The 18,123-nt window shown below is 35.0% G+C and overlaps 1 protein-coding gene across 4 annotated transcripts in view; it reads right to left on the minus strand.

Moving 5' to 3' along the window:
* Window positions 1-18,123, minus strand: part of LOC106872494 (SLIT-ROBO Rho GTPase-activating protein 1-like) — a 518,762-nt gene that overhangs the window by 118,302 nt on the left and 382,337 nt on the right. For all 4 annotated transcript variants that reach the window (XM_052967274.1, XM_052967276.1, XM_052967275.1 and 1 more), the window contains one exon: window positions 1,797-1,962. In XM_052967274.1, coding sequence (XP_052823234.1) covers window positions 1,797-1,962 — 166 coding nt within the window. The remainder of the gene's footprint in view (window positions 1-1,796; window positions 1,963-18,123) is intronic.

Here is an 18,123-nt window from a genome sequence, read left to right on the forward strand (position 1 = left end):
ATATATATATATATATATATATATATATATATATATATATATATATATATACATACATATATATAATAGTTAAACTGTATATATTATTATATACATAGTGAAACTTATCTCACATTACAATAGAGATGTTATTGTTCCACTTTTGACACATAATACCGAAACATTCTAAGAGATTGCTCAAGCTCACATTGGGCAGGAAGTTGAAAACTGTTTTGACCAATGACACTCCATGGACCCTAAGTAGTGCATGTGTGAAATTTGAATGAAATCAGTTGGGTAGTTCTCGAGTTTTAGTGATGCACACATACAGACACACACACACACACACATTCTCAGTTTTATATATATAGATGTCAAAATACACCTAAAATATAAATAAAATACTATTTTAAAATTGTGCTTCAAAATACAACTCTTAGAGAAGCCATTATTTTCGGAACAACCTAATAGTATCGTTTGCTTTCATCAAAGCTTACATAAGGTTTCCACTATCTGATATTAGCCTAAATTTTTTTTATTAGTTTTACAATGGTCCTTTTCCTTGTGTTTCACTTGTGGAAAAGAGGAGTCAAGAAAGATTTAAAATGATGTGGTGAAGGTTATCCTGAAGATGCTGCACTTATGGAGAAGATGACAAAGGACTGTACTGACTGGCAATATGCAGTACTACAGAAGACACATCCACCAAAGGCAAAATGCAACTTAACACAAGGGTAGTGTCTAAAAAGCTGTGATATATATATATATATATATATATATATATATACATATATACATATACAAACACACACATAAATATACAAACACACACCACCACCACCACTGCCACCCATGTTTCACTGCCATGTAGCATGGCTGTTCTCACACAGACATCATACAATCACCCTTTCAGTCTTAGGGAGAGGCCCTTCTTAACTAACAAAAGCAGAAGCTCTCTGAACCTTACCCAGCCCATTATTTTTCTAGCATTTATGCTTTTAGAGCATCCTCCTCCACCGCTGACTTGGTCACCTAGGTAATGGAAGCTATCTACTACTTCTGAGTAGCATTTGAGGAAGTCTATTTGAGCAAGCATTTGAGGAAGTCTATTTTCTGTACATTCCTAGTGTTTATTGTACCTGTACATCTTCCACACACAAAGGTTACTTTCTCTGTTAACCTTCTTATATCGCTGCACTTCTTATGTCTTTGCTAAATTAACTCTAAGGCCTTTTTGATTGCAGACCTTGCTGCCTCACCTGAAGTTTCTTCTATAGTTCTGGTAATGATTCAGCTATAAGAACAAAGTCATCATCATAGAGAAGCTCCCAAGGGCAGCCTATCTTAAATTCTTCTGTTATAGCCTGGAGGACTATGATGAACAAGATAGGGTTGAGAACTGATCCTTGGTAAATTCCTACCTGTACACTGAATTTATTGTTATACTCATTGCCGACTTTCACCTTACTGCTCTCACCAACCACTTATCTATCCCTAGTTTCTACATCTCTTTGGCCCAGCTTTACCTTCAATACACTTAAAACTTAATACTATTTCTTTTTTAGCTAGCATAGTTATTGTCACCACACATCATATTTTTATGATGTCCAATTTCTTACAATTCAGTTTCCAAAGCACTCAATAATGTTGAGTAAGTTTTAGTTTCATGTTGATATAACCTAAAGTTGAAAACTAATATTTGAAATTTTATGTGGCTCAAATAGGTTTTTTTGAGATGCTTTATTCAAGCTGAATATTCTTCAAAATATTGTTTTTAACAAGTATTTGCAAAACAGAAATGTATTAAAGAGACTCACTTTTTTGAAGATACGTTGGGAATTTTCAACAATATCTTGGAGACGGGATACCATTTGGTTGTTACAAATTTCACTGAGTGTGTTATGGTCATGACCCTGTTTTTTTGTAATGTTGAGTAGATTTTGCCAGCAGGTGTACATTGAGAAAAATGGCCAATGTTCTCGTCTGAAAAATAAAAGTTATTGCAAATTTCAAACTTTTCCATCTGTAATTTTCATTGTGAATTTTTGTAGCTTACTTTCTGGAGGAATAAAATGTTTGTAACTAATCTCAGTGATATATTAGTCAAATGATCTTAAGACATGCATGAAGTTATCACTGTCTAAACAGGTTTTTGAAATCTGCAATGTGACAATACATAAATTGATTAAATAATGAATTTTGAAGAGGTTCATGAAAAAATAATTTTAATATATGAAAATCTGATGCAATTTTACAAATAAAACTCAAAAGACAGAAGAAACAGAATATTGATTGAGATACCTTTTGTACTCCTCTTACATATTAGGCCTTCCTGAAGGAAAAGATTGAGTTCCATAAAGTGAATGCAAAAAATTTTGTACTTGAAATGACACAGGTTAGAGGCAACATAATCTTCAACAGTGAAGAAGTCAAAGGGAGAGAAATGTAAGTCTAATGAAACAGATATAGATATAGAAAATAACTTTTGCTGGAAGAAGGTAGGTGAGAGTTAAGTTTCTTAGGTGTATGTGTGTGTGTGTGTGCACGTGCATGAGCATTTTACATGCCTTTTGGCTATAACGTAGGCAAAACACGACAGGTTTTGATCCTTTATATCTCTGTTCTTTACAAGCTTGCAGACCGCTTCTTAAAAGGTATGTCTGGGTCATCCCTTATGAGTTTTGCCAAGTATTGTCCAGTAAATGTAAGCTTGTGATATGTGTATGTCATGAACCCACTCTGTATGAGCTGATAGCATATTCAGGAAGGCCAGTTTATTGTCTTTTTTCTTTTCAGTTGAGAACCTTCTTAAAACTCTTTCGTGGTATAACAATATTTGTGCTTCATAGTATGAAGGAGTCATCTACACATATCAGACACATCATTAGTCCAAGTAGTATCATTCCTAAAATCATTTCCTTCAAGTATTCCATGTACATTGCATCACTTAAGATAATGGTAACCCTTAGATCATACTGTTGTCAATATAGGTCACACTCCAATTTGAAGTTTGTTGTTTATACACAAAATTTCAACCTTTCTATGAGGCTGTTCAACAGGATACTGTATTGATACAATTGGGTACTAAATACCAAGTTGAAGAATTCAATTTCAGTTTATCTCTGATGACTGTCAACTAGATGAGTAGGGCAATTTTTTAAAATCATATAAATTGCTTGATTTTAACCTTATTTTCATTATTTTTTAACCTTATTGACAGATTTTAAATTTATTATTATTAGTAATAAATCCATAAACATAGGAAGTTTACACTAGCTTTGATTACTTTATGATATACAAGTATCATCAAAACAAGTTTAAAAAATAACTACTGTGGAAATTTATTGTAGTACAATATGATAAAATGCTTTATATTTGTAGGCAAAAAATTTGTCTTTTACAAGGAAATTTTTCATTATCAAAAAGCTGTGTTCTACAGTAGCTGATGTCACTTGGTATTGTATCATCATCACCATTTAATGTCCATTTTCTATGCTGGTATGGGTTAGATGGTTTGACTAAGAACTGGTAATCTGGGGAGCTGCACTAGGTTCCAATCTGATTTGGATGCCCTTCCTAACAGCAACCACTCCAAGAGTGTAGTGGGTGCTTTTTATGTGCCACTGGCACAGGTGCCAGTTACGGGACACCAGCATTGGTCACAACTATGATCTCTCTTAGCTTGACACGTATTCTCATGCACGGTGTATCACCAAATGTGTCGGTCACCTGTCATGGCTTCTGTGAGGCCGAATGTTTGAAGGATGCTTTTTATGTGCCAGTCACATGGCACTGGCCATAACTATGATTTCCCTTGGCTTGACAGGTCTTCTCAAGCACAGCACATCACCAGGTGTTCAAAGGGTGCTTTTTACATGCTAATTATGTGACACTGGCAGCAGCCATGACTACAATCTCACTTGACTTGATGGGTCTTCTCAAGTACAGCATATTGCCAAAAGTCTCAATCACTTGCCATTGCCCATGTGAGGCCCAACATTTGAAGATCATACTTCATCACCTCATCCCATGTCTTCCTGGGTCTGCCTCTTCCACAGATTCCCTCCATTGTTAGAATGCAGCACTTCTTTGCACAGCTGTCTACATCCATATCAGATCTGCATATTCCACAGGTGAAACTTTGGGGTTCATTAGTTGAATTGGTTTGGTTTTTATCGAATCAATGTAATTCATGATTGCAACATGGGTCTTTGTTGAATTTCAATTTCTTGAGGCCTTTTGGCAGTATCGTAGATAGTGAAGGCTGTTGACTCAGTTTTCAAAATCAACTCTGCAGATAGTTTGAATAGATTTGAGTAAAGTTCTGATCTCAGGATTTAGCACAGCTTCATTTGCTCTTTGCACCAACATGTCTTCGTCCTCAAAATTCTACAATTTTTGTAACTTCTCCAAGGTTCTTGGCATAGTAATTTCAAGCATCCAACCAGCTGCCCACCTGGTCACAATTGACTGAGGAGGAGCATCTGACTGCTTTGAATTGCTCTCAATGGTGGTTTTTACAGTAGCAGCATTGGTGGCAGCAATCAGACAATCAACTGGAGGATAAAAAGTATTTATTTTTAGAGCACAGCTGTGCAGTAGGTGAAAGAAGCAGGTTACATGGAAGAGCTTAGGGTACAAAATTTGCAATGTTTCTTTAACAGCTGCCATATACCAAGCAGCATCAAATAATAATAGGGGAAATTTGCTCTCGGAACCACCATACTTCTTAGTGAATCATCGATGATCTGAGCAATGACTATAACAGTTAGAGCCGATTTGAGTGGCAAACATTCTATTAAGAATGTTTTTTGAGTATTTTTAGCTGAAACAATAAGTACATTAACAATTTTTTTGTCACTAATCTCACTTTCATCAACAATTAAAAATTGCATTTTGATCAGCCAGGGAGCTCTTGCAATTTTTAACTGTGCTTGTACTAAGCATATACTCTTACTCTTCACTTGTTTCAGTCATTTGATTGCGGCCATGCTGGAGCACCACCTTTAGTCAAACAAATTGACCCTAGGACTTATTCTTTGTAAGCCTAGTACTTATTCTATCGGACTTTTTTGCTGTACTGCTAGGTTACAGGGACATAAACACACCAACATTGGTTGTCAAGCGATGGTTGACACACACACAAATATATAGACACACACACAGATACACAAATATATACATATATACACATATATATGATAGGCTTCTTTCAGTTTCCATCTACCAAATCCACTCACAAGGCTTTGGTCGGCCTGAGGCTATAGTAGAAGACACTTGCCCAAAGTGCCACACAGTGGGACTGAACCTGGAACCATGTGGCTGGTAAGCAAACTTCTTACCACACGGCCATTCTTGCGCCTATCAGTATATTTTCAGCATATGTAGATTGAGATGGCAGTGGCTTACTGATAGAATCAAAGAGACTTCTCAAACTTGGATTAGTGAGCTCAATAAAATTAATAAATTTTAAAAAAATCTCTGGATGGAAGTATAAAAAAAAACGTTAAAACATGCATGTATAGGTAAAAATATTGGAGAAAGTCTGAAGTGGTGATGGAAGCGAAGTAAAAAATACAATGAAAAGCAAAATTAAAATTTGTGATTGTTAAAAGAAGTCCACAATCAACTAAAAATAGATCCAGCAATGCAACAGTGGGAGAAAATGACTCAATGCAATTAACCTTACATAAAAATTTACATTATAGGTAACATCAAATTTAAATGGTACATAAATATATATCAAAATGTTATTGAGAAACAAGTAGTATACTGTACATTTATGTATAGTGAAAAGAATAGCAAGAAAAAAAATTTACTTTCGATGGTAAATTTAAAATTCCTAAAGAATAGGCATTAAGAATTAAAACTGTAAGGAGATACACTTACAATTGGATGTTAATGGATAATTCTACTCTTAAAGAGGCCTGTTTCATGAATCAGAAAAAAATGCAAATAACCAATATTAGTGGTTAATATCAATCACCAATAACTAATATTGGTAAAAGTACCTTGAAGTCAGAAATCTGTCTTACAGAAAAACTGTACAGACATGCTAGACTTTTGTTTATGTTCAAATGACTGAATGCACATGGTGTCAAATAATTTTCACATCAAAGGGCAAGAGAAGTGTTAAAAATAGCTCGAAAGAGGTAGTCCAATGCAATAGCTCTACAAGGTGAAAAACTAACAGAAATATATATCAAATGTAGATTTAATCAATACATAAAAATATATATGAATGAATTTATTAACTTTAAAAAGTGATGAATTATGATGATCATTCATAAAAAAGATTTTTATCTTTAGTTTAACCTTAAAACAAACATTTTTATGAATTTTAACTTTTTGGCAAAAAACTGTTACTGATGAGTTTGTTGTTATCAGTGTGATAGTAAATATAAAGAACAAATTATTATTCATAACTTGTTTTATATACTATACAAGAGTAATAGCTATTCTATGCCAGAGAACTTTGGAAGTATACTTTTTCCCCCATGAGCAATATCAGAAAGTATGGCATACTTTGCAATTATTATTTAACTATTATCAAATTTCTTGGAGCTTATACAAAATAATAAACTGAATACTTAAAACAAAAATATTTATTACCTTGAAATAAAATTAGATAAAACAAATGTCACATGTATATTTGCAATAAATGTCCCACTCATGCTAGCATGGAAGGCAAATGTTAAATGATGATGATGATATGCTATGCTATTATTTTTCTAAATTTAATTAAGACAATAGCAATCTACTCCATCAAAAAACCTATTTCTGCAAAATTTCATTAAAAAAAACACTCACACAAAGGTTATATTAGAATGAGTACATGATTCACTGATGTTCTTGCAGAAACCGCTTGCTCCTTTGGCTGCTGGTTATTGAGATATTTCAATAGTTTGGTGAGTATGATCTTTGTAAGAGGCATGATAGTTTTTCTCTCATTCTTGACTCTCTAGCCAACCCTTCCTCCTTTCCTCTCTCCTTTTTATCGCTAACACGGATGATAGCTTCTTATATCTTCATCACCTTCTTATGAAGCAAGTATTCAACTCTTTCCATAGCAATACTATTTTACCCTCCTTCAGATAGCGGTTGATGTGTAGAACAAGGATTTACTAACAACATCTTCACCTCTGCTCCTTAACAGCTCTATTATTACACCATCTTTTCCTGGAGTTATGTTTCTTTTCATCAGCTTCAGGGTATTTTCAAGTTCACTGACTAGAATAGGTAGCACTTCTTCTAACACTTGTGATGATGGAGGATTGAACTTCCCTAATGATTTAAAAGAGTTAGGGTAGAAGGTTTTGCATACCTTCTCCATCTCCCTTTGTCTGTCACTGTAGGCCCGTCCTTGTTCTCAAGAGCCTACTTCTAACTTATAAAGTGCCAGCTCTCTCTTCCATCAGCTTCCTCAATCTATAATTCTCACTGTTATTTTTTGGATGATCTTCCATGTTCCTCCTTGTAGATTTCCATTTCTCTGTCATTTTCTTCCTCTCCTGCAAGATATGTCCATCAGGTTTCCACTGGTTTGCACTTCTTGTCTTCCACATACAACTTTTAATTTTCTGGACCAGTGAATTGTCACCTACATTAATCTCTTGAAGTAAACTCACCTGATAGCATCCTGTGATATGAAGCATTGATTTTTCACCGAGATGTGCAGAGTTTATTTTTTTAACTGATTTTCCCTCTCTGTTAGGGGGCACAAGCACTTACACACATGACGATAACTTCTGCCTAACAAATTCAATCACAAGGCTTCGGTTGGCTTGAGGCTATAACAGAAGACATTTGCCCAAGGTGTCATGCAGTGGGACTGCACTCGAAGCCGTATGGCTGGGAAGCAAGCTTCCTAACCACACAATCTTCACCTGTAGACAGCAAAGATTGCTGCTATACTGAATGGCACAATCACTGAAATGTCTTGTAATATGTGCCATTTGTTAATCAGGATGCTGTCAATTTCATTTTTGTACTGGGTGTTTGGAGTTATTTAGGTCCATCTCCTTCCAGGATTGTTTCCTAAATAGGCTGTTCCCAATGTAGTCTTCTTGCTTCTACCACAATAACCAAGTGTTCTCCGCTTTCATTTTTCTCCCCTCATCCAAACTTTCCAACATATTTCCCTCCCTGCCAACCTTTTCCAACCATTACATTGACATCTCACATCACTATGGTGTAAGTGGATTTAGTTAAAAAAAAATGGGTGAAGACAGAAAAGAATAGCACAATAAAGAAAGAATTGGAAGTGCATTGTGACCAGTAATGTATACCAACATCTGATAGTCTGATCGATACTGTGATGTTTCTGTGTGTATGAGTGTGAGAGAAAGAGTGGTCACTCTTGAGCGCAACTAGTAACATTTAACCTAGTACAATCTGTTGCATGACTAGGCTATTGACAACTGAACTGGCAATACTACCAAACCTGCTTGGTGAGTAGGATATTCGGACACCCTGCAAGATGAAAAACTAGATCCATCAAAATGCAGAGTCAATGGCCATCCAATTCCATGATATATTAAAGATATACATGTATAAATTAATAAATTTTAAAAAATCTCCGGATGGAAGTATAAAAACATTAAAACATGCATGTATAGGTTGAAGAAAGTCTGAAGGAAGCGAAGTAAAAGATACGATGAGAAGCAAAATTAAAATTCCTGATAGTTAAAATTAAAGTAGGGTACCAATAGCCGTTTCTGGGGAATCATTGCGGGAAAATAAAGGGATATAGTACACAGTATTTAGCAATTCCTCCTTCTTCAGGGTAACTGGTTTTCCATGGTGAATGACAAATAGTAGAGGTTAGGTTATTTCTTTCAATAAAAAAAAAAAAACTATATATATATTTAATATGGTAATTAGACCTTCATATGTTAAAACCAATGGGAGAATCCACCATTTTTACACACACATGTAATTTGCAAATTGACAGTTTGTTTCAAAATATAAACCAAATATTATTCGAAAATTCATGAAAATGAAAATTTGAAATGCATCGCCAGTTTGAATATACAACCAGTCATGATAATTATAATGAGGACAGCAATAACAGTAGCAACATAAATGACTTCAACACTCATATTGCTTCTTGGCTCTTATATTCATCCCACTAGTGCAGAAATTGAATCTTTTGCAATGCTCAACTTTCCACAAACTAGTTTCATCTTCCTACACGCCTCCCTAACTAACACACAGATACTCTAAATACCCTTGATCTCTTTCTCACCTCTAAGTCTATAATTATCTCAGTATCGTCTACAAAACTATTCCTCTCTACTCTACTAGGTTATTACCTTGCATACAAACTAAGTATGAAAGTACATCCAGTTGCTTCAAACCATCAAAGTTACTAACCTTGACAATGTTCCTTCCTACTTTCAAGTAATGTATCATACAGTTATCCGCTATCCTCACCAAATTATTTCACTTCTCTATCTTTCTACAGAGATATATTCTGATCTTTGGAAATAGACTACAGAGTGTCTCATTCCCACTGATCCTGCAAACTGCCATCCTATCACACATCCAATATATCAAAGACAATCATTAACCACATTCTCCAACACCACAATCTTTCTTCCTCGTTAATGACCACCAGTATGGTTCATATAAAGTCATATCTTTTGTAGACCTACATTTCCAAGTTATTCACCACTAGACTCTCTTATTGAAAAAATTTGGTAAAAGCAATGTTGTTGCCTTTGATGCCAGGAAAGATTCTGACAACAGTTGGCATGCTAATTCAACAGCCTATAAAACCCTTGTTTCTTATCTTTTGGATGGGTGGTTTTTCTGTCAGATCACACTAGTGTAGTGTATGCTCATGGAACTCCCCGCCCTCACCTATCAATTACAGTGTTTTTGGCTTTATCTCCTAGACAATCTCTCCTGCATAAATTTGACATATTTACATTTTATCTCCAAAAGTTCCCACATGTATGCAAATGATACTACTTTTCATCCTTCTTTATCTTTTTCATCATCCACAAGCAACCTAAGCATCCTATGCCAAGTCTGCAATAAGACTTGAAAACATCCTCCAATAGGGCTGTGCCAATCTTGTCTCCACTAATAGTAAAAAGACACAATTGTTGTGCATTTCAAGTAAACACTATCATACCTCATCTCCACTCTAAACATGACAAGCAAGCAATCTCTAACTGCTTCAAATGCTAAGCTTCATCATTCCTAAGGATCTCTTCTAGCAACCAAGACTGCATCATAGGAAGCTCAAGTGAGACACATAATAGGATACTGTTCCTACAGCTGGAATAATGCTGCTGCTATACTGACAGTGTAGACTACATCCAAAGAATGGTTACTCAACTGATTGACATGAAGTTGCTCGAAACATGCTCCAACCTCTGTTGTCTTATTTCTTTGCTTTTTCTACCACAACCTTTGAACTAGCTTGTCTCATACTAACTCTACTCCTAACTCACTCATCTCTTCTTTAGTCAACCATGTTGTAGTACCTCTCATTTGTACCCAGGCTTTACTCCCTAAAATAGCAGCTCTTTGAAATGCCCACCACACACAAATTTTCCCTCTCATTATCCACTTATAACAGTTCAAGTGGATGGCATCAATCACAAGTCTCAGGGGTTCCTCAAAGGCTATGGGTGCAGCATCTTCCTCCAAACCAAACCATGAAGGCTACTCTACTGAAAACTATTTTCCTAAGAAAACTGAGCCTTTCTTATATATTAATAAACAATGTAATACTAAAATTTCTAAATTGCTGCAAATGCTAAGCTTTACAATTTCTATTAAGCTACAATAGTGACCATACATCTATAGCAAGGCCAAAACTATATTGCAAAGATTAAGCTATTTCTCAGGCAAAGAAAATATGGCAGTCTTGACCAATTTGCATAGCACATTTAACACCCACATTAAAGTACACTGTTCACATTCCTGGGACATTATTGCTGCTACACATACACACAAAAATCTTAAATCACAGCCCACCACTGTAACCCTCACCAACATACTACAACCACTAAGCTACATATAGATGCACTATTTCTTCTTTTGTTTTTATAACTTATACTTCTTTGAACTATCAAGTTGCATACCACTTCCACCTAGACTCACACAATATAATAACTGCCTCCCTTCCTAGTCATTCAGGAGGAAGAGAAGCAGCAGCAGCATCACTGAACACATTGCTTTCTTATCCCAAACTTTCTTCATGTCCAAGTTTTATTACAAACATCAATCTGTATAAGTGCAATCAGATTCCACCATTTTAAAAGGGATTGCAAAGGTCCTCTAAGTTTTAAAAGATGCAAGGTAAATAATCATTCTTAAATATATTTATTTCTATAGGTCTCAAATAAATACTATGAACTAAATCCACAAGAAATCTAAAGAAATATCTCTGAGTATCTACTCAGAGACATTTAGATAAAATTACATTTATTTAGACACATTACAAGCATGAATCTAAGAAGCATCTTCAAATTACACAAATTAATAGTGACCATTGTATATTGGTTGCCTATTTTTCATGTTCTTGGAAAGGAAACATTTTGACAATTTTAAAAATATTTATATAAAGCCTATTTTGTTACATGAAACAGTCAATTTTGCAGTATTTTCAGACCTAGCTAAATCCAAAAGTACAAGCCATAGGAACTTGAGTTCAGGCACATTTATAGTAGGTATAGAACTAAATAAATCCTGAGATTTTGGGACATGACAATATTTCAATAAAATTTTAATGGACTATTAATAATGGCAATAAATGGCAGAGCTTCAGATCAGGATGCCCGTGTAAGTTGGATTTTCTCCATTTTGACAGGGACTTTTCCAATTTTTTTCATCATGGAAATGGGCCAATACTTTTGGCCAATTTTCTTTTGTACCATGCACTTAAAAATGATTATTTTCAAATGAAAAAGTGTATGATCTTTGGGAGATTTAGCTGTTGTTTATAGCATATCCTATGACCACAGGTACCTTTCACAGAATTGCATATAGACCTAGATTAACAAACAAACAAAATCTGAAAACCAATTCTTTGCTCTACCATTAAAAGCGTAACTTAAAATCATTAAAAACGTCTGTAACTTACAGCAAACTCATTAGTAGGAGAGAGAGAGAGAGAGAGAAAAAAAAACTCAAACAAATATGTAAACACTATCAAATTATCCGACTGTATTTAAAATCAGAAAACAAAAATACATCTGACTTTGATAGTTTACAAAATATTATTTATTGCACAATATAATTTTTACATTATTTACATTTGATGGATATTTGTCTTCATTTTGTTCGTTGTTAACACAATGTTTTGGCTGATATACCCTCCCAGCCTTCGTCAGGTGTCTTGGGGAAATTTCGAACCTGGGTTCTCATTCTTAAGGTATTTTTCGATATTATTATTATTACTCAGGTCACTGCCTGAAATCAAACTTGGAATCTTGGGGTTAGTAGCTTGCGCTCTTAACCCCTATGCCATAAACCTGTGGGCATATGGTGTGGTTTATTGGCGAAATTTGACCAACATTTCTAAAAGAAAAATGAAATTTACATGTACAAGAATATCCACTAGGTAAAATTCAGATGTTGTTCTTCACCTGTTGTTCAAATAGCAAGAGGGAATAAACAACATTCCCAATTCAATGATTACCATGCTAATTTTTGGGTTCTAGAAGGCTTATGTAGCTCAATTTAGTGCATTTTTTCATAGAAATATGTTTACTTAGTAATTCGATCATTTCTTAAAATTCTGGCTTACACTCTATATTTGAAGCCTTGAATTTGTATTCTGTTTGACCTCTCATCATGTAGGAATACATCAATTTAACAAGTAGTGTCAGTATACCATCCTTTTTATTGACTTTGTGCCATATAGTGGCCAGATTCAGCAATCCCTATATTAAGTCCATGAGAAATTTTTCTTTCTTATGATATAAAAATCTTGAAGATTACCAAAGTGATTGAGAGACCATGGCATGATAAAGGAAGTTCATATCTAGAACTTTCAAATTATATATAATTTTCCACAGAAAAAATGTATTTTGACATTAAAATGATCAAGCAAAAAAGGTGCTTTCACATGGTCAAACTGTACTTGTCTCCTACCTTTTAAAACGATTTTCAATTAAACTTAATTGAACACTCTACAAGCACAAAATCATATACAAGAATCAAATCACACTTCTGTCATAATCTAGACAATTGTGTGAACCATTACACTAAAGTGTCCCCAACACATTTCATCCATTCAAATTAGTGATTGAATAATGTTGAACCTTGCAGATGGGATTATATGGCACCAAAATGCATAAAGAAAAACTATATTACAGAGCTGCCAGGTTTAAAACAAACAATATAAATAAATATATGAATTTTGTTGACTTTACATGTTCTACAGAAGATCTGGTGGGGTGGGTTCATTTGAAGTGACAAGATAAACCTGTTAAATAAAAATAAAAGGTATGAACAAACGTCACAATTTGGTAGTCTGAAATAATAATTAAAAAAATCTTTGTAATGTATAAGTTAAAGCAAACCTGGAATTGTGAGATTAACAAAGGTGCAAGAAGTACAACAGCAGCATCAGAAGCAAATGAACAGATTTATTTAAAACATGTCAGAAGAAAAAAGATAACGAGAACAACAACACATTTATAGTGTGTATGAATGGTACCAGAGTACATGTACAAAATATCAAACCATTTTATTTCAGATTTCAAAGTATCTTATATTGTGCTTGTGAAATAAAGCAAGTTTTTTTTATATAATAAAATTATAAAATTATGCATCACCACTGCTAATAAGTACTAATAAAAGGTAGCAATAGTTTTTCGGTGGTGATTGGAAGGAATCAATAAAAAGGGAAAACAATCAATGTACTTGTTGTTCTGAAGCTCAGGATTAATAAGGAAATTACACTGAGTTTTTGCTGTATATGTTTTAACAATAGAAAATTATTTTTAATTTAGAATATTTCCTCAACCATAGAAAATATTTTACATTCCAGACTAAAATCATACTGCATCAATTGTCAGGAATATATGCATTCTCCTTTAGATCCGACATATATACACAGACGCGACAGAAGTAAATAGACACTCCATAAAACATTGTTTTATGTTTATTCTAACATGTAAAAGTTCATATCTTTTATTAATTGACATTTTTGTTTCAGGTTCTATATGTGACTGTCTAATCAATGCCACGAACAAAAGAAGCCTTGGAACTGTCTGAATTTTGAATATTGTAAGTCATTCTGAAGGTGGACATAGCGTAAAATTGCAGAAAACCTTGGGATCTTGCTTTCTACCAAAGAGGGTAAGGAGTCCACATCACCTTGCCCAAATCAATTCACCAAAGAGAGTAAGGAGTCCACATCATCTTGCCCAGATCAACAAGGGCCCTCTGACAGGACCATTCTCTTTGTTAAGAGACGTGTAAAAGGCCACTAACATAGTAGAACAAGTTGATATCAAAATAGCTGTCAGGTATCTCCACAAACTTGGATACTATGGCAGGGCAACACGAAGGAAGCCACTTCTTCGACCAGCCAACATCAAGCGGAGAAATGATTGGGCCAATGTGATGGTGGAGAGGCTACTAGCATTTTGGGATAATGTCATATTCTCTGATGAATTCAGATTTGCTGTATTTCCTGACACTGGTCGAGTGTAGGTCTGGAGACTGTGATCAAGAATCTGATGTGAAAAGATTGCAGCTAACAATGAAACATGGCAGCTATTCTGTGATGTGCAACTTGGAGCAATTGTTGATCAGAGCTGGTGGAGTGTGAGAGAAACAAACTCAGATAAATATGTGTCCATACTGCAGAAAGGACTCCTTCCAATCTTCTCCAGTGGTAAAATGATTAAAGAGGACTCTTTATTTATGGAAGATGGTGCTCCTTGTCACACAGCTAAAATAACCCAAGATTTATTGGATGAGAATGGCATTAAAAAGCTTCCATGGCCAAGCCAGTCACCAGATATGAACCCTATTGAACACCTCTGGGATATAATGGACAGGGCACTTCATAAAACCAAAAAGAAAGCATCATCAAAGCCAAATCTTTTGAGCATACTGCATGAAACTTGGCAAGAAATTCCGCAAGAGAATATTCGTCATCTGATCAGTAACATGCCTCATAGGGTCCTTGCATTGAAAAATGTAAAGGGCATGTCTACTAAATATTAAATATTTACATTATAACAATTAATAAATAACTTGAATGTATAATTTCAGATTTAAATAAATTTTAATGGTTATAAGGGTATCTATTTACTTTTGTCATGTCTGTGTACATAAGTATGAGAAACAAGCGGACTAGATTTGAAGCATAAAACAGTTTTGGCCAAGCACAAACATATGAGCATTCATATGTCATGGCAACCAGAAGCTGTTCATTTGTTTCAACCCCCATCCCCATCAATCCTCCACAGCATGTACTGTGGCACACAGTCATGAGCCATTTTGAAGTTTACAAAGCAAATGTACAACTCTTGGCAATATTCCCACTACTTCTCAAAGATTTGCTGTAGAGTAAATATCTGGTTGGCTGCATCCAAAACAGAAGCTACACTATTCTTCAGCCAGTTTGAGCTCAACAGTTTCCTTACATCTCTTTTGTAGAAGCCTAGAGTAGACCTTACAAAAGAAGCTCAACAAGGAGATTCCTCATTAATTGGAGAACTCTCTCTTGTCTCCCGTTTAAAGAATTGGGATTATCACTTTGGATTGCTATTGCTTTGGTGTCTTTCCAGATGTTCAAGCCACCTAGCATACATAAGTCAGCCAGAGAGTATCTCCCCTATTTAAGGTTGAATCTCGGGTTGAATTTCATCTCTAGTGGCCTTGCCACATCTGAATGCTTTAATTTTACCTATGACTTCAGCCTCTATGCTAAGTCAAAATCTTTCAATGTGGGTGATGGACTTTAGCAGACATACATATTGTCACCTCTTCTTTTTATAATTTCCAGTGTGGAAGAGTGATATCACAATCAGTAGATGTAGGATCAATCAGCAGATATTTGCAGATGACATGGTGCTACTCAGCACATCAGAAAGTGATCTCCAGTATGCATTGAATGGGTTCACTGCTGAGTGCTGCAAGGCAGAAACGAGAATAAGTCTTGTAAAGACTGAAACATTGGCCCTCTCAAGAAAGTCTTCCCAATGCACCCTGCATGTTAATGGAGTATTACTAAGGCAAGTGGAGCACTTTCAGTCTCTCAGGGCTGTATTCATGAGTGATGGGAGACCAAATTGGATACTAGAATTGCAGGTGTCAACTCCAGCATGAATATTATTTACATTATTTACATTTGATGGATATTTGTCCTCATCTTGTTTGTTGTTAACACAACGTTTCGGCTGATATACCCTCCAGCCGTCATCAGGTGTCTTGAGGAAATTTCGAACATGGGTTCTCATTCCTAAGGTATTTTTCGATGTTGTTGTTGTTGTTATTATTATTATTCAGGTCACTACCTGGAATTGAACTCGGAATCTTGGGGTTAGTAGCCCACGCTCTTAACCACTATGCGAGAATCCTCATCTCTTATATATAGAACTGTCCTGCATGAATGTTGTTATGGAAGGTGAATCTTTTTGGCTGGATTTTGAACATAGAGCATCTGAATGGCAAGCAAATGAGCTTATCAAACAAGAGACACAATTCTCCAGATGGGGAAAATGTAAATATTTCTTCCACATCAAATACTGACTTGGACAAGGCAAAAAAAAAAGGAACTTCAAAGTTGAACTGGAAATCATGTTTATGCACAGATCTCCGACTAAGGACAACCTAAGATATCCAGAAAATGATTTTATACAAACAAAATGTTAAGTAACAAATTTGTAAAGCGAGACTTGTGGCAAGAGGTTTTCAAGATAGAGATATGAGTAATATTAAAAGTCACTCTCCTACATGTTCAAAGGAGAGTCTATGTATAGCACTAGGAATTCTGGCCTCTCAAGGTTGGATATGCAAATCAATGGACATTAAGACAGCTGTAGCAAACTCATAAGAGGCGGAGAGAGAACGTAAGTTCGTTTGCCTGAACATGAGAAATTATGGCTTTCTCATTGGTTGAAAATTACTGTCCATATACGAATTCTGAACTTCGTTGAAGAAGTTTTTCACGTGGATTTGTGTATGAACAGTTATATAAACCCTGATTTTCGGCAAACTCTCCAGTGACCGTTGGATTTATTTCTGTATATCAATGAAACTGTATTTTTTTTATGTGTAATGGTCAAAAAAATCTAATCTGTATCTTCAACATACATGTACGTAGGAACGCACATTCAGCGTCTTGGTAGGTATACACCATAACCTTTACGCAGCCTAAACTAAGAGTTATGCTTAGTGATAAATACTTATAATTAAGTTATAAGTAATGAGATTATCATTATAGCTTTTAATTAAGAAACAATAATATTTGTTATAATTTACAATTGAAAACATTGTAAATAAAGATATAGTATATCTAAACACTCGTGCTTTTGAATAACCCTCTCTCTTTTAATCTTTCTCTTTCAATTTCACTCCCTCTCTGTTTTAATCTGTCTGTCTCTTCTGATTATCTATTTCATTATGTCTATGTCGTTTTCACTCCCTCTCTATATATCTATTCTCCTCCCCTTTCGATTAACTCCTTGCCCCACGTAGGTTTGGGGCTATATAACTAGCATGCACGATCAATTCCTTCACTCACTCGCTCCTAAAATCTTTGCTGAATTAATACGACCATAAAAAGAATGACCAGATAAGTCTTTCTATGTCTTCTAGCCAGGCTTCTACTTGCTACTTATTTTTGCCTTTGATCTTACATACCTTACACACTGCTTATTTTCATGTTTTCAGTTGTATTTCCTCACACAGTCTCTTAACTTTATAACCTTGTCTTAGAATTAGCTGGCTGAATTTCTACCATTCTATATTTTACTGGATACAAACGATAAAAATCCCTAAACACTCGTGCTTTTGAATAACCCTCTCTCTTTTAATCTTTCTCTTTCAATTTCACTCCCTCTCTGTTTTAATCTGTCTGTCTCTCCCGATTATCTATTTCATTATGTCTATGTCGTTTTCACTCCCTCTCTATATATCTATTCTCCTCCCTCTTCAATTAAC

Source organism: Octopus bimaculoides, chromosome 4 (assembly GCF_001194135.2).
Source record: "Octopus bimaculoides isolate UCB-OBI-ISO-001 chromosome 4, ASM119413v2, whole genome shotgun sequence".
NCBI lineage: Eukaryota > Metazoa > Mollusca > Cephalopoda > Octopoda > Octopodidae > Octopus > Octopus bimaculoides.